Genomic DNA, 23297 nt, shown 5'->3' with positions numbered 1-23297 from the left:
CTTTACACACTTGACAAGTCATTTCATCGACGTCCTTTCGTTCATATCGTATTCTATCTTACTATGATTTCCTAACCCTCGTTTAAATAAACAATTAAGTACAAAACCAAATGTTAAATAATTCACATTATAATCATCATCATATCGTCTCTAGATATATACGATTAAAAACATATATACAACGGGTAAAAAATGTATTATATAATATATCTAACCAAGATGATAAGATATTGACGTCGCATGTGCAATAATACTATACATTGACAAGAACAGTTTGTAGACGCATGAATTAATCTAATCAATTTATTAATTATTAAACCAACATGATTGTAATTACACTATCAATACAAATTACAACATTATATTGACATATTTAGCCAATGGTTTAGATGTTAAAATTTTTAGAGTAAAGCTTATTTTAAATAGAAGATTCAGGTCGCGTTTGGTTCGCAGATTCTGATGGAATTTGATGGAATTGGAATTGAATTTCATTCCTTAGTGCGTTTGGTTGCTCAATAATGAAGGAATATCATTCAGTTGGAATGTCAACATTCCCTCATTTGATGGAATCTCCATTCCATGAGGATGGGGGAAGGAATCTCATTCCGTCTCTCCCTTAAATCTTCAAAAAATGAAAAACATTTCATCAAATTCCATTCCATCAGATTCCAATTCCTTCAATAGATTCCATTCCATCCAAAAAACATTTTGTGAACCAAACGCGCCCTCGAGGTACACCATCGGTAACGCAAAGCTTGGTGCTTGGTACAAATATTTTATTATATTAAAGTATAGTCGCTCTAATAACTTGTTGTCCAATCACAATTTCTAATTTTTAAAGTTGATTTTTTTTTTCAGTTTTAGCTTTAATTTATATGGAGTAATTTTTTGTTTTTCATCAGAAATTTACACTTTTTATACAATAATTTTATATAACAAATAAATAATAATAACTAATATATTTTCAATAGAAAAATAGCTAATATTTATCCATTGGAATAATAACTGATATATATCTAATAAAATAATAACTAATATATATATCCAAATATCCAATATATAGTATCTTTAACTTCAACTTTATCTTTATCTTTATTTTTATCTTTATCTTTATATATATACTATAAGATAACTAACCTAATAACTTAATAACCAACCATAAAACTCAATTTGATAAAATTAAGATTTGATGATGTCATATTTATTATTAAAATATAATATATTAAATTAACATCTAATATTGATAACGTCATAAACCCCGTGTATTAAACACGGACCTAAAATCTAGTGACAACTCTGACATATTATCTATGTTTATTTGTAGATAGTTAATACATAAATTTTAACGTTTTGTTATAATGTAAGGGGTGTTTGGTATGAGTGAATAAAAGAGAATGAATATGGTGGGAAAGAGAATGAGTGTTTGAAAAGATAATGGACTCCGTCACTTAATACAAGCATGGAATAAATATATAAAAAATATAAAATTTTAAATAATAATTAATTTTAATACATATAACATCACTAAGACCAAAAAATAAAAATAAAAATTTTCATTCCCATCTATTCTCTACATTTTATAGAGAATTGAGGGAATGAAATCAATTCACACTTCTCGATTCTCTTTCCCATTCTCCATTGCAACCAAACATGAGAAATCTTTTTCATTTCATTTTCACCTTTTGGATTCCATTGTACCAAACACCCCCTAAGGACACATTTGGTTCACATAATGTTTTTGAAAGGAATGGGATCTTTAGAAGGAATTGAAATCTGAAGGAATGAAATTTGACGGAATGTTTTTGATTTTTTGAGAATTCAAGTAACGGAAGGAATGAAATTCCATCCCCATGGAGTGGAGATTCCATCAAGTGATGGAATGTTTACATTCCTACGGAATGAGATTCCTCATTTTTTAAACAACCAAACGCACTAAGGAATGGAATTCAATTCCAATTCCATCAAATTCTGTGAAACAAACGCGACCTAAGTATCTCTATCAATTCAAAGACATCCTACTATGGGACCTCTTACTATTTTACGAATAAAATAGAAAGATATATAGCATTTTGTATCAATATTTCTTAATGTTCACACATAACAAATATATATATATATATATATTGTAACACTTCGGTAAGTACACTTTTAAAATAAGATTAGTGAGAACATTTAAAAATTTTATTTTAATGCACTAAAAGTCCATAAAATTAACATAGTATATACTGTAACACTTCGGTAAGTACACTTTTAAAATAAGATTAGTGAGAACACTTAAAAATATTATTTTGATGCACTAAAAGTTCATAAAACTAACATAGTGCATAATTAATTTTTTTAAAAGAGCTATTGCATAACTAATTATCATTATTTACGTGTGTTAACAACACATTGAATCGTCAAAATCGAAAAAATCACGTTTTTTGTTTGATGCATCATTTTGATGAATATGTATATAAGATGGATGCACAAAACAAAAAATATGATTTTCTGGATTTTGACAGACTAATCACTATTGTGTTGCTAAACACTTAAAAAATGATAATTAGTTATACACTATGTTAGTTTTATAGACTTTTAATGTATCAAAAATGTAATTTTTAAATGTTTTCACCGTGTTCTTATTTTAAGGTTGTTCTTATTTGATTATATTAATTATTTGATTTTTTTTATTATATTTAATTTAATCTTTCATACCAAAACACAACTAAATTGTTTATGTGAGGAAACTTTTCGCACAAAGTTCATGGATTAGTGATCCATCAAACGTGGAGTTGATACCACAATCGTAACAGTCAATGCTAAAATTGACAATATTTGGTATGAAAGATTAAATTAACAATATTTAACAATATTTGCATTCAAAATCTTTCCATTGCCCGTTGATACATCTTTATCCACGTGCAACATTTTAGGGAAATCATATGCATAGTTGTCGACTCGTAACTTTTGACTCGACTCGAAAACCTAATTTCTGACTCGTGACTCGAAACGTGACTCGACTCGTAAGAGTCCGGACATTTGTATATACTACATAATAGTGTATAATTATATATATGTGATGTATTTATAAACAAATTCTAAGTGGATTACTTTAATACATTACTAAAATATTACATATTTGATACTTTTAATTCATAAACTTACAGTTTATCTCCAAATTCGTACTAAAAGAATAAAAAATACATATATAACATACAAAATAATGTAACCATAAATATGATATATAATATATAACCATATAATCAAACTACAACAGTGATAAATTTGCGACTCGTAGTGACTTGTTTCAAATTCACACCGCGACTCGTAAGAGTCAGGAGAAAAATGAGTCACACAACGAGTCGCCTCGTTTTCGGTCCAAATCGACTCGACTCGTAAGAGTCGACTCGTGACTCGTAAGAGTCTAACAACTATGATCATATGTAACTAGCTAATTAACTCGGGTTTAACCCGGACATATATCAATCAAAGTTTTATAAAATCGCATTTTCGTCACCGAAGTTGCGATAGTCTAAGAACACTCGTCTCCGCAAAATAGTATATCTCATATGTTATAATAAGTTTATTAACTCGCATAATATGTTAATAATTAATAATATGTTATGATAAATTTATTTAGACAATAAAACTTATAAGACAATGTATAATTTATTAGAGTTTTTTTCTAAAAAAGTTAAAAAATATATATATCTCTAAAATTTTTTTTTTTATAAAATAACAAAAACAAAAATGCAATAAATTTTAAGAATAAGAGTGTTTATGACATCATAAGTAAATTAAAAAAAAAACAAACTTAACATTAAGAAATAATTTGGATGTGACAAATAAGCAATATATATAAAATGATGATGTCACAACAATCCTCTTTTATTTAATATAAATATTTATTAAATAGAAATGATATAGGTTCATTTCATTTATTTGTGATTAACATTACAGGTTCATTTCATATCATAGGGATTGAATCTTTACCCGGCCTATTAATTAATGCTCCATCTTGATATGGAATGCCTAAAATCTTGTTGTATCAACTGTTCTTTTTCCTTTACCTAAATTGATCTAAGTCGTCCCATGAGGACACATCAAATCAAAATGGCATCAAGAACCCAATTAAAAAAAAAAAAAAAAACTGTTCCATGTATATACAAAAACTAAAAGCATTTATGATGTACCCATCTTAGGAGCGAATTTCTCCAAGGACTTCGAGAAGTATAGCCATTAATTACATTTGCTAATAGATTACATTCATTCTCTCGTTACCTTAATATAACGGTTTAGGTTTATCTTAATATAAATATTGTCATTATTTGATATTGTAAACGGTTTAGGTTTTTTGTTTAGGTTATTCAACCAAAAATAACATATACTCGTACTTTTAACTAAATGTGTATTGCTTAATCAATTACTCGTATATGGTATCATTTTTTTAATAACTCAAAAATGTTTACTAGGAATGACCTTTTTTTTTTTTTAATCACTCCCAAAAATGTTTACTAGGAATCACTTGACTTTTCAAATAGAACAAAAGCTAAGCGGAAAAAGGGCCTGCAAACCATTGTTTGTTTGGTTATGGGGCACAAAAGCCAAGAGATCACACTAGCTACTATTGCAGAGAGGATCCATTTATGTATGTATGATGGATGACGGCAACCTGAAGTCACCTCCGTTGCTATGCTACGGCGCATTACTGTTTAGCCCAATTGGCTTTACGGCCCACAGAGAGAGCGAGCCGGTGAATTATTTTTTTCCCCTGACGTGAACCATTGGTTAACCACCTGCACCTGTGCACTTGTATTAATTACTACGCTACCTAGCTAGCTTCTTCTTTCCTTTTCCGTTGTTATAAAAGTTTTCGTTTTTCCATCCCCTTTTTACAACTTAGCATAAAATAGATACAAAGTGTTACACTTACTTTTTAGCTAAACATAACGTTACACATATCGGGTTATATGTATGATAGTTCTACTTAACTATTACACACACCAGATTGGTTATGTTGTTTTCATTTTTCAAAAGGATGTTTTTACTAGATAAGAGACTTGTGAGTTAGAAATGTGCGTTAGTCGACTTTAATTTGAATAAATTAATTAATATGTATATCAATGTCCTATGTATCAATTTGTAAAACAACGAATGCCAACTAATATGTTGTAATTTTATTTGATTATATGAATAATGTTGTTTTCTAAAACAATAGGGGGAAAAGTGATTAATGAATATCTATAACTCTTATAAAAAAAGTAGTTAACCAAGCTTTTTAAAGCTCTTTTGCAATCTAAAACTATATTGAAAAAATGCCACATAGGATTTTATCCTATGTGTCAACTTCATATTTTTTTCAAAAATAAACTATATATTTAAGAAAAATATGAACTTATATATATATTAATTAATTATTAATTAATATATAAATAAATATATTGTCAAAATCTAAGATCTTCTCATTAGATAAAATGATATCTTCTCTTTAACTAAAAAATCACGTCTATACCTAATGATATTTCATTATCTTTTTTATTCAACATTACATAAAGTTCTTTTCTTTTTTTTCTTATGATGATTATATGGAAGTTTTTAAAACTATATGAATATATAAAAATAAAACAAATTAAGTGTAAAAAATAGATTTAATTAGTTCAAAGATAACATCAATAAACTATATATTTAGAAAAAAAATGAACTTATATATATATATATATATATTAATTAATTATTAATTAATAAATAAATAAATATATTGTAGAAATCTAAGATCTTCTCATTAGATAAAATGACATATTCTCTTTAACAAAAAAATCACGTCGATACCTAATGATATTTCATTATTTTTTATCCAACATTACATAAAGTTCTTTTCTTTTTTTTTTCTTATGATGAATATATGAAAGTTTTCAAAACTATATGAATATACAAAAATAAAACAAATAAATAAAACAAATTAATTGTAAAAATAGATTTAATTAGTTAAAAGATAACATCGAAACTCATAAATCTTAACATTATATTAACTACACCTTGAATATATGTTCCAAATTTAAACTTTTTCTTTTAATAAACAATATCCTCTTTTAAGTATAAAAACTACCTTGGTGTATACCTTATTCTTTGCCAATAGCCGGTAAGTACAAATAAGATGGGTTTTATGGCAAACGTACAACTAATAAATACATTTTAACAAAAACCCTTAGGGTTTCGTTTAGCAAAACCCAAAAAAAATTGAGTCATATAAATTCAAGTAATTGTAAATCACCCGGAGTCCGAGACCTACCCCACCCTTAAACCAAATTCTACATCCTAATTAAGACATAGTCAAATTTTCCTCTTTGAATTATATATCCAGCCAATTGTAATTTTTCATGTGACTTTTAACTTTTTTGGAGAGAAATGTAGTGGAATTGTCACTCTACATTAAAGATCAAATTGTATGTCTTTGAGTTATGTTGTAACAAAACGACTACATGATACATGTTCTAGATGTAGATCATTTAGTGGCAACAAAAGGCAAATTACTAGAAATACTATAAGAAAAACATATTACTAAATTCTTAATGATAATTTAAAGTATAGCTTAATAGCTTAAGTCCTTCTATCTCTTTAAGTTCATATTTTGTCAAGATTTTGGTTGAATCTATTTATGTTCAACCATATGTTTATATGTTACTAAACTATCTATATAGCTCACATCACGTAATTCTAATGAAATATGTTCGCTATCGTTTTTTCATATATAAAGTGTATTATATAGTTTTTTATACAGCTCGCGTATCGTGCGGGTCAAAAACCTAGTATAATTATATATTAGTAAAAATTATCTCATGCTATAAAGGTGTTTTCAAAAGATTTTAAAATTCTTGAAGCACAATCAGAAAACAACCAAATGAAATACTCATAATTACTTATTCTTACTTCTCCTATTTCATTACACTACCCGCCATTTATGTTTTAGTCCTTTAAATAAATTAAAACTAAGATTAAATTTTAGAATAAGAACATTGACATCTAATAAAGATGACCTTTACATAAAAGTTTTTAGTCATAAACAAACTATACAACTATAATATATACTCGTACAACACAATGTATAATTGTGCGATATATATTTTTAATGCGTGGTTAAACTATTTTGCGTAGAGATTATCTAGCTTTTTCTTAAACTAATTGGTCATGTATTCAATATCATTCGGTGATAATATTCTTCTTTTTTTATACCTCTCATACAGTTTTCATTTTCAGTGATTTTTTTTCTTAAATTTCTTTTCCACCATTTGTTAATGTTTCTCTTTGTCAGCTTAACATCTTCTTCTTTCTAAATACATATCTAAAAATCTACTTGTGCAAAAATAACGTCACATTATAGTAACATAAAACTTATTCTACAAAAAATAATTTATTCATACAAAGTTCATCATATAATAAAATATAAAAAATTCCTTAACATATACAAATATTCATATAAACAATATTATTATAATAAAGATATAAAATTTGTGGAAAAAAATATCTATAGTTTTTTTTTTAATTTATTTTGCTACATTTATATAATCATTAGTTTCTATCGTCTAATATTGAAACCATTCCTTAAACTTCTGTTGAAAAAATAACAATTATTATAATCATTTCTCTCAATTTGCATTGAAAAAAATAAAAATAAATAAACAAACCTAACTGAAGTACAACTTACAATCTTATTTAGACATACATGTTATTTGTTAACTTGAAATGTCTAGTCGTCAAAGTATATTTGTTTAGAACTTAATAAAAAAAATAACTTGATTCAAAAAAATCAGAAAAATATTAAGTCTTTAATTTAATATAAAAGAAAGTTAGAAAAATTATGCTCATTATTTCTTTCCGTGGGTTTTAAGCCTCATACCTTGACGACGTGTGGGGGAGGTTATGACGTAGCCACACCTTAACCCTATCAAGTTAGAGAGACTACTTAAGGTTTAGTTAAATGGTAAAAAATAACCTCCAACCTTTTGCATGTAGAAATAAATTGCTTTACAACTAAGGGCCGTTTCTTATTTTTTTTAACATTAAGTGTTGAGTGTATTAATTGACTGTATACATATATAATATTTGTATTTATTAAGTAAAATATAGACAATTGACGGTTATTTTTATTTATTAAGTCAAAAATGAAACACGAAATTTAAGTGGATGATTAAGTTTTTAATAAAGCAATGGATGGATGCTATAATTTAAGACGGTATTAGATATGTAGTATTAATTATTAAGTTTATTAAGTAAGAAATAAACAAAGCATAGTTCTTTAATTTGTAATATGTTCTTTTAAAGACAAACAAAGAAAATACTTAATTTGCATTAACAATATTTTTCTAAAAAACACTTCATCTAACACCTAATGAATAATAAAAAAAAGTCATATGAGATTTGGGGATTCAGTGGATCACTAAGAAAATTTTGGGTTAGTGGGCTTACAACGTTTGGGCTATATAAACCAACCCAAGTTATATGGAACTCCAAAATTGTTTTCCATGTCCATGTTTATCATATCATCTTGTCCCCAGAGCAAACCTCAATCAAATCAAAATATATATTCTGGTAAATCAATAATAATACGAGTAATAAAAAGTCATAAACCCTTGGAAAACCTCTGCAAAAAATGTGCACAACAATACTCCAAAGAAAGATGTCCAAAATCTTGTATTGCCACAATCGATTTCATTTTTCAAAATCTCAAATAATAAAGAATCCAGCAACATCAATAATACCCAATTGGATCCGATTATTTTCCACCATCCAAACACAAGAACAAAACCAATCTTTACCATTAAATGCTGTTTCTGATTTGTACCGACAGTTTTCTGACGAATGGGTTCATGCCACGGAACGAGCGAAAGAAGATTTGGTTCATAAAGTTAGCATCTTTAGAGACCAATTGATGAATGTTGTGAGAAATGATGACAATGATGTTTGTATTGATGATTTGTTGGAAGTTGAAGGGTCGAATTTGTTCAAGATGTATTCTAATGGTGCTGCTATGGTTGAGCTCCTTAACATGTTGGAATCATCATCATCTTCTCATCCTCATTTGGCTCTTCAGGTATATTTTCTTTTTTTTAGGGATTTTATTTTAGAAAGTTGTTAGGGTATGTGTCATACCATTTTGGTGATATTGTTTTGTCAATTTAGGTTGGTTATTAGGAAAAGTCGAGCTTTTTTGGATTCGATGTACTTCGTTATTAGAAGAATTATAATGACCATGGTAAAGAAAAACCCAAATGATAGTTTAGTAGTTGGGTCCCCAGATGAAACAACTTGGCCGTGAGCCCATACGTGCGTAGCTCAGTTGCTTTTGAACGAGAGGACTTATCGAATATGGTCACATTTCGCAGTTGGTTGGAACAATCTTGATTGCTGTCAGTCTAAGCGTACTTGTAGTGTGAATATCAAGTCAATTTATAGGGAAAGTTTTGTAATTTTGGTCGTTTTAAATGTTATAATGGCAATGGTGGACTTAGACGGTTAAGGAGGGTTCGGTTACTTAAATATATGGCATTGTTATCACAATCTACTAGCTTTATTTGCTTAATTAGTCACCAAGACTGAAAGTTAGAATATTCATTGCGATAAACAAGTGTTGCATTTGAATGTGCATTTTTAAAGTGATTTACGTGGCATGAAGAATCAGAGTTAGATAATCTGGCAATTAATCGGATAGGTGCGACATTTACCTCAATAGACACTTTCTTACACGAAATTATCATATCCATTCGAGATATGAAAATGATAAAGTACACTGGAGATATCCATGTACTATAAATTTCCCTATTCTAAACATATCAATAATACTCCTATAACTATATGCAATGTTCCAAGAAATCTATGAATACTACCCTACTTGCATCTGCAAATGTAATAACGAAACAAACTATACTACCCAGATTAGTGCTAGAATGGTACCAAGAAGCGTCATCTTTCACCGCTCTATATTCCCGTTCACATACACTAATCCAACCAGATTCAAGCCTGCAGAACATTCTTCCAACTACTAAATTTTAAATGGCAAACAATGCATTACTCCTCCAGCATAGATTCCACTTTGCAGCCACATTTATTACATTCTTTGATTTCTTTACTCTTAAAGCTAGCATCTTGTATCTAACATTCTTCTTTATTACTTTGCATGACACTTCTCCACTCCTCTCTTCTTTCCTGAAAATTCTTAGGTTCCTTTTCCTGCCATATGTTTTTAACTGTTGCAGCCAAGACAAGTTTATTCATAACCACTGCAATGTTATTCTGCACCTTCCTATCTGCTATTCCTCCTACCAAATCCTTAATTCTGTACCCATTAGCCAAACTATGAGTCATATCCTTCATAGAATCCCAAATCTGCATGGTATATGGACACTGAAAGAAAAGGTGATCATGGCTATCAGCACCTCCTTGACAGAAAGAACATAGGAGAATTCCATTTTGCTGCCAATTTTCCATTTTATCCTGTGTCATCAGCTTCCCCTGTACTGCCAACCAAAGAATGAAAGCATGCCTAGGAACCATTTGATTAAACCAAATTACATTCTTCCAAACAACATTAGGCAAAAAGAAGTATCTTAAACATGTAAAACTGATTGATAGTAGTTTAAAGGCACACCCAAACGCTCGAGTATAGAAAAGATAGTTTAGTTAAATCTATTTTGTGATCAGTGTTATAACAACGCTCCCAAGTATTAGGCGCTGCTCACAAATCCTGTAGTGCTTACTCTGCTTGAAATGTTTTACGTGTCAGGTTTTTAATTGGAGAAGAAGGAAAGAAAATAACTCGAGGCCTATGTCATCAGAAGAGTATGCAAAAGGCATTAAACTTGCTGGTAGAATGAAGAATGTAGATCTAGCCTATGAAATTTTCATGGAAGCTACAACTAAACGGATCAAAAACACCTCAACTTACAACGCCCTCATGGGTGCTTATATGTATAATGGCCTCATTGAAAACTGTCAATCGGTTTATCGTGATTTAAAGCGAGATATCAATTGTTTCCCCACATCAGCTACCTTTAACATGCTCATATCATGTTTCGGCCGTAGGGTTCTTGTAGATAAAATGGAAACAGCGTTCCAAGAAATGAAAGATTACAATATCACCCCTGATTTGACCACATACAATAACTTGATAGCTGGCTATCTTACAGCATGGATGTGGGATAGTATGGAGAATATATATCATACAATGGAAACAGGACCTGTTCACCCTGATCTTAATACACGCTTGTTAATGCTTCGTGGTTATGCTCATTCAGGTAATTTAGAGAAGATGGAAGAGATATATAATATGGTGGGATCCCACATTCGTGAAAAAAATACTGCTTTAATTAGAGCTATGATATGTGCATATTCTAAAAGTCCCTATGCAAATAGAGTTAAAAGAATCAAGGAACTTATGAGGCTAATTCCCGATAACGAATACAGACCTTGGTTAAATGTGATACTTATTAAGGTCTATGCGGATGAGGGTTTGGTTGATCAAATGGAGAGCTCAATAGAAGAAGCATTTGACCATAACACACGTGTCAATACTGTGCAAACCATGCGTGCTATTACTACGGCTTATTTTCGGGAAAACGCTGTTGACCAGCTGGCAAAGTTTGTAACTCGTGCCGGGAATTCGGGGTGGAAAGTCTGTCGTTCGCTGTACCATGGGCTACTGATGATGCTGTCTTCACAAAAACGGTTTGAGGAAATGGAACAAGTTCTTGATGAGATGAAGAGGTTTAATTTTGGGTGCTCGAAAAGGACATTTGTTATACTGCATAGGGCCTTTTTAGAAGAGCAGCAAGAAGGGCATCGACATAAACTTTTTAGGTTGTTAGCGTCAATTTGCAAGCATGGGTATGGTGTTCCTTTATCATAATGGACAATTCAATTCCAATGTAGAATATGAAAAAGAAGCCATGGAGCTAATATTTTTTCTGCTGGCGATTTTATTTGATTCTGGTATGTTTTTTCAGTATGCTTTTAGTTTTCATTTATCAACTCCTTTTTGTCGCCCTACTGGTTTATGTGTACTTATCTCAATAGGGTGTTTGAATTTGTGTAAAAAAACTGATCTAAGTATCTAACTTGAAATCATAATAATCAGTTTTGATGTTTATATGATTATGATTATATTAGTTGGTAACTGATGAGTTTGTACTTGTTGCAGCACAAAAGATTATTTAAGATTTTGGTACCGGTCCATAGTTGGATTGGCTAGTTGGAGATCTGAAACAGCTTATGCCATGAAAATTTGTACATTTTTATAAGAGTTATCGACATAAATCGTCCCTGTGTTTAACTCAAAAAATTACGTTTCTTCCCTGTGGTTCAATAACATCATTGGTAGTAACTCAAAAAATATGTAGTCTATTGCTTCTTGATCAGACACAATTAAACGGACTTGTGAGTGAAACTTTATATTGCAACTTGCAATTATTTTATAATTATTTTAATTGACAAATAGAGATATCAAATTACCAACAAATAGCTACTAAAAGGTCTCACACAGAAGCATTAAGGTGCTAAAATATTGGTAAGTTTTATACTACGTTTGAATCAGGCAAGTACCAAGTTTGACAGTTAAAGCTTGATATGAGCTCTGTTTGTAATAGGTGCATTGATTTTACTGCTAATTATCTGTATGTTTATCACCAAAAGACCATTTGTACATTTAGGTAGAATTTGATGATAATTTTGCACTAAAATGCATATAAAATAACTATCTTTAACTCTAAGAAGGGTTTTGTAAAAAGTAAAAACACTATGGTTTCTTTATTGTATTTGGTGGTAAATAGGGGTGGTAATTAGATGCATTTACATATGAATGGATTTGATTAGGGTTATTTCTTTTTAAATCTAATTGTATATCTTAACATAGTTAAGTTTGATGGCTTGGGGTTGAACAAGTCGAAATTGACCGCAAGCTTATTTTAAATTGTAATATATACAATATATTTTAATCCTATTTAACATACTCGAAATGCCTTTATCAACCCACACAGACTGGTATAATGGTATTAGAATCTGTCCGTTCTGTCAGTTTCGGTTCATTACCCAGCCTGCTATCCGCCCATTTTGGCATCTCTGGCAATGTTGGCTTCTTTTTTTAGTGGAGCTCAACAGTTTAGTATGCAATTGCTATGTGCCTAAACTTCGTTACTTTTTGTGATCAAGGTTTCTAGTCTAGAGCTATTTACAAAAGATTAACTGTCGTTTTTTAATAATTAGTTAATTAATTATAGTAATGTCGTGGTGGACAAGTTAGGGCTTTGTTTGGTGGTTCTTTAAATAAGGCTCACAGCCAATTGTTTAGGTCGTGAAGAAAATAATCGTCGTTCTTAGGAACTAGGGCTGCTGGAGCATTATACCAGATTAGGGCTATTGGAGCATTGTACCAGATTATCTATATAGTTGTAACAGCCGACTTTGTCGGTATTATCGTAAAATGTCTAGTTATTTCTCTATTTTCTGGTCTGGTACATATCAATTGGTATCAGAGCCAGGTTCTGCGACTTGTGGTTTTGGTTTGAAGATGGGAATTGATCAGGATATGCTGGAGCTCAAGGAGGAGATTCAGCTTAGAAGAGAGATGGGTCAAAGTCATCTGGTAAAGCCATTTTGGGCTTCTATCCAACAACAAGTGACACAAGTAGGTGTTACACCAGCTGCTCCCACCACAACTCCACCAAAAACTGCCCCTGTTATATTGAAGGTCACTTGAAGCTTCAAGGGCTAGGATGGATCACATTCATGCTGAGATCATGGCGCTGTTGAGGAATCGGTTTCAATTCAAGGCACTTGGAGACAAATCTGATGGTACAGATTTACAGCAGTCTGTGGTGGAAGAAAAGCATGTTGAAGGCAAGTACAGCCTTGGACAGTCAGAACTTAGTGGCCAAGGGATGAGGGCATGCGAGATGGAGGATGAAACTGAGAAGGTGTTTGGTGTCGCCTCCAAACCAGAAGATTGAAGCAGAAAGGTGTCTTAGAGAAATTCCTGGTCATCTTAATTCACTACAATCTGCTAATAAAATGTCACAAGACTGGTTGTGTGACACAAAAACAGAAATCAAGGACTTGAATCAGAAACATGTTGTCATGGATATTGCTTTTGAGATTCAGAAACATGCTGCCATGAATGTTGCTTTTCAGAAACAACAGTCATCGGAGCAGAAATTTGGTTGCCAAGGTACTTGAAGGGAAAGTTTAAAACTGGTGGTGGAGGGGGATCTAAGAGATAACAAGAGTAATGACAGTCATCTTGTGTCATATAATTCACATGGTGGCCAAAGGCTGAAGATTGAAGATGATTACCCATGGGATCTCGGAATTACTCAAGGCTATTTTTCAAAGCAACACAGTTGAGGACAAGGTGTTTTTGGGGATGGGAGTAATGATATGGATCAGGGGGGTTAACTGTCGTTTTTAATAATTAATTACTTAATTATAGTAATGTCTTGGTGGACAAGTTAGGTCTTTGTTTGGTGGTTCTTTAAATAAGGCTCACAGCCAATTGTTTAGGTCGTGAAGAAAATAATCGTCGTTCTTAGGAACTAAGGGCTGCTGGAGCATTATACCAGATTAGCGGAGCATTGTACTTGTTGGTATTATCGTGAATTGTCTAGCTATTTCTCTATATTCTGGTCTGGTACATATCAGTTACTTTCAAAAGTGATGGATCCCTCCAGGAAAACGGGCTTCCAGTATCAGGAGCAGCTGTGATAACTGACGGGTAACAATCAGTCTAAGTTTTTTTTTTTTTATAGGAGATACTTCTGGAAATTCAATTGAGTGATTGACATGAAAACTATTGAAAGGTTCAGAAAGGAAATAGGACAGATAATAATGGTTACTGTCAAGAAAGACCCTTTAAGGTCAAAGGCACCAAAGTCTAATTTTTGTGTATAGCATTAGGAGGGTTTTGAGTTGAAACTAGTTTATGTCTCAGATATTTATGTATATAGCATTTACTGGATGCGAGCTAGATTACTTTAACCTATTTATTGTGCCTTTTTTTTTTCTTTTTTGTAAACGTTGTTATGATTAAAGGCCTCCTTTTTATGGTGGGTAAATAAGTGTCATCTGTAATGAACCACCTGTGGCATGCTGAATGTGACCTTTTGATAGTCCTGTGTTTAAGCCCTTTAGTTATGGGGGTTAGCAAATCTTGGCCACTTACCTTCAAAACATTGAATTCATGGTTGCTTCCCTCTGTAGTTGGTTTGTGTGTGTTGTGGAGAGAGGCAGGCAGGGAGGGAGGGACTACATACTCAAGTGCTTTGAAATCTGCGTCCTGTGCATGACATATTTACCATGGGCGCAACATCTCAAGGCGTATGCTAAATCTGGATAAATAGAGTAGTCCACTCTACATATCACCACAGAGATTGTAGCTACATACAACACGGCGATTCCCAAAGTCTGACTTTGTTTTGGCTGGAGAACAAGTGCAGAAACACGATGATTTCTAAATTGAATGAATTGGTCTTCAACCTTGTGGTTGGCATGCTAGCAACAGCTTAAAGCCTGTGGCCGTTAGATGGCCATTTGTTGCTTTGTTCTACATAGCAAACTCGGAATTTCTTTTCTTCTCCATCTTGAGACTATTATACCGTTCGTACTTATTCCAATAAATATCCCAACCTTAAAATACTGAAATGAATGGGGAAAACGGAAATTGATTCGAAGGTGGTCATGCCTTTTTTTAATTTTTAGTTGGAAAATGGCTATTGTCAAGATTGTATTAAGTGATACCTTTTGTTAAATTTATTGTTTGTTACTAGAAATAAATGTGCATAAATGATCAAGTTTGTCGTTTTACTCTAATTTGAAATTCATTTTACATAAGTACAATAATTGATTATAGGTAAAAGCAGTGACATTTGAGCGAAAAAATGAAGTAAAACTACGACATCCATGAAAACAAAGCTCCCATTTGGCGATTTCTCCTTTAAAGATAGTTAGACCTAGAGTTTATTGGCAACATCTTCTATTGTTACAACCACATCTAACAAAAAGAGGAAGACAAGTGAACAATTAAAGACGTATACGAATCTCAACGAGGAAGTACAAATCTAACTTGTCAAGTTATATAAAACAACAACAAAAATTGGAACCTTGGAATCTTCTATAATAACAAAAAAACAGCCAAAAAACAAAATTATATGTGGTAATTACTATTAATAATCTGGATAATAATGTGTTTAACTGAAATAGCAAACATAACATTAGATGTCATGATACCATTAATGATAGGGTTTTATTTCTAGTGTCTTATAAATATAATTAAAGAATAATACTTAATTTTTTTAAACATTAGCCTAATTAAAATTCTTCTAAAATCATCTGACTGTGACAAGTTAATTTCATTTAGGGTATGTTTGGCACAAAAGCTTGAAGCTGAGGCTGTAGTTAAGGGCTTGGGGCTGGAGCTTGACGTTGGGGCTAGGGGCTGGGGCTTTTTTTTCAACTCTCTTCCTACGAGCTTTTATTTTAAAGACCTTTTGGGGGTTTTAGGAGTTTTTAGGGGTTGGAGCTTTTGATTTTTTATGTATTACCAAACAGGGCTATAATTTTCAAATGAGTTTATTTTTAAAAGCTAGGGGCTTTTAAGCCCTTAAAAGCTCCTAAAAACCCCTTGCCAAACAGTCCCTTAATCTTTTTTTTAATCTTACCCTAGAATTAGGATAGTGGATTCCGATTTAGAAGGAATTTTAGTCTTATGAATTAAGATGATTAATTATTTTTAAAATTTTTTCGCTTCAAAATTAAAATAAATTTAAGGGTTGTTTTTAATGGCACATGCCTGTTATTGTTAACTACTTAAAGTTGGGTGATGTCTACGAGTATTTAATACGAGTATATATCTTTTTATTTATAACTGCTCTTTGTTCATCACTTGGGTATTTTTATTTTTATTTTTTTTCTTTTTAATACGTGCCTTTTCGGGATAATCATACACCTATACAAGTAATGAGAAGTAAACAAAATTATAAGATTCATTTTTCATAGGATTATTGTAATAATTAATGTAGCTTTTTTTGAAACTTGATCAAACTTTTACGATCAATATTATTAATTAGATCGCCATGCTGCGTCGTAGAAAACTATGTTGCATCTGTTGATCAAGACCATGGAAGATCTTCAAATATCATTCTCATTCAGCGAGCAACCGTAACTTTTTTAAGTAAGTAACAACCGTTGATTTAGTCCATGCAAGATTTTCAAATCTCATTTCCAATAACCAAGGTGTACGTCGTCATTCCCAAGTTACTCCAAGTTTACTTGATTCCATCACTAAGATTCAACTCTTTCACATTAAAACCATTTCAAGTCACCGAAATGATAAATAAGATAAAATGTTGACCGTTGAATCATAATTAAATTGACGAATGAAGATTCATTCAGTAAAAATATATACACCATGAACAAAGATTTTCATGATTAGTTAGTTCAAAAAGAAATACTGAAATTTACTGAAAGTGAGGGGCACGTGTAAAACACGTGAGAGACTGGAAGTGTAAAAAATGACAAGTTCAGGGACGAAAACTGAAATTTACTTTTCTGATGTCATCATCTTCATCTTCTCTGGCTGACTTTCGTCGGAAAATTAGCCGGAAAACTTAAAATGTCGATATCTCACTCGTTTCTTCGAATTAGACCACGAAACCACCACCAAACTTCTTAAAATTAATTTCCACACGAATCTTAACCAAAAGATTTCATATTCAACACTTGCGGAAATCTGAAATCTTTTTGTTGATATTTGATGTGAGTTGATATTGTGGATTGATCGTCGTCGAAGTAACGAACAAAAATAAACCTAAATTACCTTATACTAGATAGGGTAAGTGGGTATCGTATCCACGAGGAGCATGTGGTTGTAGGTAAGTTGTAACAAATTTGGGTAACATGTATCTGTAATTTAAAAGGTGATTAATAAACGAGGAGCATGTGGTTGTAGGTAAGTTGTAACAAATTTGGGTAACATGTATTCGTAATTTAAAAGCTGATTAATAAACTATGGAGTATTAAAAAAAACACTAGCATGGAATATAAAGCATATGTAATTATATACTAAATAAAGCATATGGAATATAAAATTGAAAGGCATGAAATGTAAATGAAAAACATCGTAAATGAAATTATATCGAAAATCTTACGTTGAAACTAACCTTACTAAATAAATTTGGCAAGTGTTGAATATGAAATTTTTTGGTTTGGATTCGTGCGGAAATTAATTTGAGAAGTTTGGTGGTGGTTTCGTGGTCTAATTCGAAGAAACGAGTGAGATATCGGCATTTTAAGTTTTCCGGTTAATTTTCCGACGAAAGTCAGCCGGAGAAGATGATGACAACAGAAAAGTAAATTTCAGTTTTCGTCCCTGAACTTGTCATTTTTTGCACTTTCAGTCCCTCACGTGTTTTGCACGTGTCCGACTTAACTGCTGAAACTTAACGACGTTTGGCGAGGGACGATGATTGGAAAAATCTGCCAATTTTAAGGTCAAAATTGTAATTTTTTCACTTAAGGGACGAAAAATACAAAACGTGCCAATTTTAGGGACGAAAAGTGTAATTTACTCTTAATTGAATATAAGTTCACTACAATAAGAATATTTCATTAGTGTTATATAGTGTTTGGTTGTTCAAATAGCTAGCGTACACACATTGACACATACATATATTCGAATTGTTTGTTGATGCATGCATGGATTTGAAACTAGCTTGTGTGTGAGTGTTGTGTGAATGTCATATAAATAACGTACCAATAAGCATAATAAATAAAATAAAAAAATATAGAAGATATGAATAAGAAAAGTTATAGAAGTAAAATATGTAGAGTAGACGTGAAGGACAATTGCATGTGATGTGGTGAGTCATCATGGATTTATATGGAAACATTGGATGTTATCCGGGTACTTCCAAATGTCGTGGAAAGTTTATCTTTCCTCAAAATTTTCTCATCTATCTATATATAGATGTAGATGTAGATACATTCCATGCATACATATATACACAGATACATCATCACGTTTTTATTGGTGTCTTACCTCATTAGTTGAAGGCCAATTAGCTTTTTAATACCTCGATTTTATTTTAAGGTATGCTCAATTTTCCTCTTTTATTTCTTTCATAATTTATCTGTAATACATTTTAAAAGATAAACATAGTACTCCTTCCTTCACTCTTTTTATTAAAAAAACAACTAACTTAATAATGCAAAAGTACCACTTTCATTTATCACTACTTTATCATTCAATCCTGTAACAAACTCACATCACATACACTAATCTTTCTATGTCATATTATTGGATATCTAATCGGGATAAGAAATTTAGCTTTTTTAACCGATACAGCTAACGAGTCCTTCATTCCTTTTGTAACTGCTTTATAATTTTTTATTACTTAGACGTCTCGCGGAAGCATCTTTCAATAAAATTATAGTTGTTAAAAAAAAACACACACTAATCTTTCCAACATACAGTAATTTATTACTTATACTTTCCTTTCTAGCTTTTACATTTTGCCAAAATTTTCATCTCATATAGTTACCGTATTTAATTACCAATTAAATTTATTATAATTTATATTTTATAATTCATCAAAATATTGGGTGAATATTTGTAGATCTTTTTTGTTTGTATTTCGTATATATGTACCCGTTAGACTACTTAGCGTACGTCTTGCTAGTAGGCTTTTTTCAATATATATACTACTGCCTTTAAAAAAAAAATTAATCAAAATATTACCTTTTGTAACTATACCTATGAAGCTGTGACGAATTATTGTAAACATCATTATGGAACGTCCAAAAAATATTTAATTCCGTAACAAACAGTATCTTTCAATAGTATTTTTTTAGAAAGGAGAATTCCGTTGAAAATTTCGTGTCGTGATTCGACAAAACGGGAGGTCTAGTATACGTTGTCTTGACCGAATCCGTGCTAGAGAGCTCTCTCGAAGTAAAAATGCCTATTTTAAATACTCAGTGGGGAAAATCCCCTACAAATCCGCCAGAAGGCACGGCGATTAATAGTGGTAAACTCTGCCCTTTCAGACTTGAACCTGAGAATAACCAAGCCAAGTCCTTATAAAATGACTTAATTCCTATGTCCTCCCCAAGGATTGAACACAAGCCCTCATGCAAAGGGAAATGGTCATTCAATTCAACTATTGAGCTAAAGCTCAAGGACATTGTTCGATAGTATCTCTTAACCTAGTTTTTGTGCAATAAGGCCATTAAACAAGATTTCGTGTATTTATAGAGTTATCATAATTAAATGTTGTTTACACTTGAAAAAGATTAGTTTTACATATAGCTAATGCTACACAAAAATAAACAACTTGAAAGATATACAACTATACAAGTATTTCGGGCGATAACCTATCTTATACTAGTCATGAGTATAAGGGTAAAAGCTAAAAAAAAACGTTTGCATATTGTCACTTTTGGGCCAATACATGCAATGTATCAAAAATATTCAATTTTTATACAATGTATTTTCAATGTTTGTTCCAATGTTATGTAATAAATAAGAAAAATATGACTAATATAATAAGCTTAAACCATATTGTGTGGGTGAGAACTCCACGGTCTACACCACACAATAGCAGTAAACCCATCCCTGTTGAGTCTTGACTCTTACCAATTAAGCAGCCTCATGGTCCATAGCCCAACTTGGTGATCTACATATGTCTTAATTTGCTCACCCATGCATACATACATATTATTGTTGCAGAGACAATTATATATATATAGCAAATATATATATATCTTACAAAATGGAGAAAGGGATGACTCATCAGATGGAAACACCAACAAATGTGACCATAAAGGGTATTCTAGGTACTTTAATGGCAAGTCTTGATGACGAAAACAAGAAGAGGGTTATCTCTTTAGGGATGGGAGACCCAACTGCACATTCTTGTTTCACCACCAGTGACATTGTTCGAGATTCTGTCGTTCAAACTCTCGAATCCCAGAAATTCAATGGATATGCACCTACTGTTGGCCTCCCTCCAGCAAGAAAGTATGTTTTGTTTTCTTACAACTTCTTGCAATTTCTTTATGTGGACTGTTAGTTTTATCAGTTTAAGTTAGCTTATTGCGTATTTAAGTGCTTATAGATTTTTATGTTAAAAAAAAAAAACGTAATAAATACTTTGAGTCTGTTTTGACGAGTTGTTGTTCTTCTGATTAGTGTTTAGAAGAAAATGAGAAATGTTTAATTACATTGAAAAAGCTCTACTTTTAAGTACTATTGGAGGTAGTTTTGATACACTTCAACAATTATTCAGAAAAGAGTAAATTGTTACTACTGCAATTAGACCCCCTTTGACATTTTAGAGTCAAATAAGTTGCTCTTGTACTTGTGGAGTTGTGAATTTGATTCAAATGACTAAGCATATGAAACATATATTTCGATAAAGGAAGTTCCCTAAATCCATAATGAAAAAAACGGATAATATTAGTTCCTTCAAGTTATCATATGATACCTGGGCTTTATTCAAGTTACCTGAACTTAGTTTGTTCTCTCTTTCTGGTGTTACTAGGGCAATATCTGAATACTTATCGATGAATCTCCCATACAAATTATCACCAGATGATGTATATATAACAGCAGGCTGCACACAAGCTATAGAAGTTGCTATATCAATTCTGGCTAAACCAAATGCAAACATATTGGTTCCAAAACCAGGATTCCCCATTTATGAGCTTTGTGCAGCTTTTAGAAACGTGGAGATCCGCCATTATGAACTTCTTCCTAACAACGGCTGGGAGGTTGACTTGGACGCCGTCAATGCATTAGCTGATGAAAATACAGTTGCAATTGTAGTAATAAACCCAGGGAATCCTTGTGGCAATGTCTATAGTTATCAACATCTAAAGAAGGTAATATGCATTTTATATGGTAGTGATTTGCCAAACTGACTAAGGTACTAATTATGAGGTTACTGTTAGGTTGCTGAAACTGCAAAAAAGCACAGAATTCTAGTCATAGCAGATGAAGTTTATGGGCATTTGGCATTTGGGGAGAACCCATTTGTGCCTATGGGAGTTTTTGGGTCCATGGTGCCTGTTCTTACACTTGGTTCATTGTCAAAAAGATGGTTGGTGCCGGGTTGGAGGCTCGGGTGGTTTGTCACCACTGACCCGAAAGGCATCTTCAAGAATGCAAAGGTAACTAAGCAATAGACTGGAAAAATTACTTGATCATTAATTTAATCACTAAAAGCCAGCATTTTGAATTAACTACTTTTCTATTTTCCAGACCGTTGAGCGCCTAAAGAAGTACTTCGATATATGTGGCGGTCCAGCAACCTTCATACAGGTCCTATTTTAAAAATTGCTTATCTGATTTAGAAAGATAAAATGTGAATCTTGCACATGGTGCAGCCTAACAAGTCAACTACTTTCATAAAACAAGGTTTATCAAAACATAATTGGTTTTTCAGGCAACGTCGTTCTAAAAACAATATATGATTTTTCAGGCTGCAGTTCCACGAATCCTTGAAAACACAAAAGAGGTGTTCTTTGCAAGAACTCTTGGCATACTGAAGCAGACCTCGGATATTTGTTTCAAGAAAATCAAAGAGATTCCTTGCTTAACATGCCCACAAAAGGCACAAGGAGCTATGTCTGTTATGGTAAATTCTTGGCTGGTTTAGAGCAAAGACAATAGTATTTTAGTCAATGTGTTGCTAAACTCCCTTCTTCTTGCTCCATGTTCCTTTTTTTAGGTGAAACTAGATGTTTCTCAGCTAAAAGATGTTAGTGACGACATTGACTTCTGTTTCAAGCTGGCTAGGGAAGAATCTGTAATCCTTCTTCCAGGTATTAATGACACAAATTAAAACTTTTCCCAAATACCTTAAATTTTTGTTTGGTGAGGTTTACGGATATGCATATGGATTTGGGTTTTGCAGGACTTACGGTGGGTTTAAAAAACTGGGTCCGTATCACTTTTGCTGCAGAACCATCTTCTCTTGAAGAAGCTCTTGACAGAGTCAAATTATTTTACCAAAAGCATTCCCATCAACACAAGATTCAAAGTGATCTGTTATGATTCAAGCCAATCATCTTCCCTTAATGTATAGCTACCCAATATAGCCATAACTAACATGAAAGATAACTTTTATTCATAATTCATTATAGTATATTCATTGGACCATATATGTATTCTACTTCTGTATATGTGTTTTAGGTCAAAAAGTATGGAAGACAGGCCCGTGCTTTGGCTACAACGCTACAGGGTTGCTTCTTTAATTCTTGCACTGTAAGCAAAAAAA

The 23297-nt window shown here is 31.8% G+C and overlaps 2 protein-coding genes across 4 annotated transcripts; both read left to right on the top strand.

Annotated features, from left to right (window-relative positions):
* The first annotated feature begins 8560 nt into the window (after positions 1-8560).
* LOC122594817 (pentatricopeptide repeat-containing protein At2g30780) lies at positions 8561-15000 on the top strand. Of its 3 annotated transcripts, none has more exons than XR_006323111.1 (3): positions 8561-9070; positions 10760-11964; positions 13503-15000. XR_006323111.1 is itself a non-coding variant. In XM_043767127.1 (2 exons), exons 1-2 carry the CDS (start codon positions 8630-8632, stop codon positions 11879-11881), a joined length of 1563 nt encoding a protein of 520 aa, XP_043623062.1. In that variant the 5' UTR covers positions 8561-8629; the 3' UTR covers positions 11882-12123. The 3 variants fall into 3 exon arrangements, 1 of the variants encoding a protein (XP_043623062.1); XR_006323110.1 differs by lacking the exon at positions 13503-15000 and adding an exon at positions 12173-12277; XM_043767127.1 differs by lacking the exon at positions 13503-15000 and having other exon boundaries at positions 10760-12123.
* Positions 15001-19018: 4018 nt separating this feature from the next.
* LOC122595461 (probable aminotransferase TAT2) lies at positions 19019-23274 on the top strand. Its single transcript, XM_043767824.1, has 8 exons — positions 19019-19108; positions 20747-21037; positions 21561-21900; positions 21970-22188; positions 22280-22339; positions 22500-22655; positions 22749-22842; positions 22935-23274. Exons 2-8 carry the CDS (start codon positions 20790-20792, stop codon positions 23072-23074), a joined length of 1257 nt encoding a protein of 418 aa, XP_043623759.1. The 5' UTR covers positions 19019-19108; positions 20747-20789; the 3' UTR covers positions 23075-23274.
* Positions 23275-23297: the final 23 nt, after the last annotated feature.

The sequence above is a fragment of the Erigeron canadensis genome, chromosome 4 (assembly GCF_010389155.1).
Source record: "Erigeron canadensis isolate Cc75 chromosome 4, C_canadensis_v1, whole genome shotgun sequence".
Taxonomy (NCBI): Eukaryota; Viridiplantae; Streptophyta; class Magnoliopsida; order Asterales; family Asteraceae; genus Erigeron; species Erigeron canadensis.
Note: the sequence above shows the minus strand (reverse complement) of the source record. Positions and strands in the feature narration are given on the sequence as shown.

Coding starts and splice junctions, on each gene's coding strand:
- LOC122595461 (XM_043767824.1), top strand. CDS start 20,790: ATGGAGAAAGGGATGACTCATCAGATGGAAACACCAACAAATGTGACC. Junction 21,038..21,560: donor GGCCTCCCTCCAGCAAGAAA/GTATGTTTTGTT, acceptor TGGTGTTACTAG/GGCAATATCTGAATACTTAT. Junction 21,901..21,969: donor GTTATCAACATCTAAAGAAG/GTAATATGCATT, acceptor GGTTACTGTTAG/GTTGCTGAAACTGCAAAAAA.
- LOC122594817 (XM_043767127.1), top strand. CDS start 8,630: ATGTGCACAACAATACTCCAAAGAAAGATGTCCAAAATCTTGTATTGC. Junction 9,071..10,759: donor ATCCTCATTTGGCTCTTCAG/GTATATTTTCTT, acceptor TTTACGTGTCAG/GTTTTTAATTGGAGAAGAAG.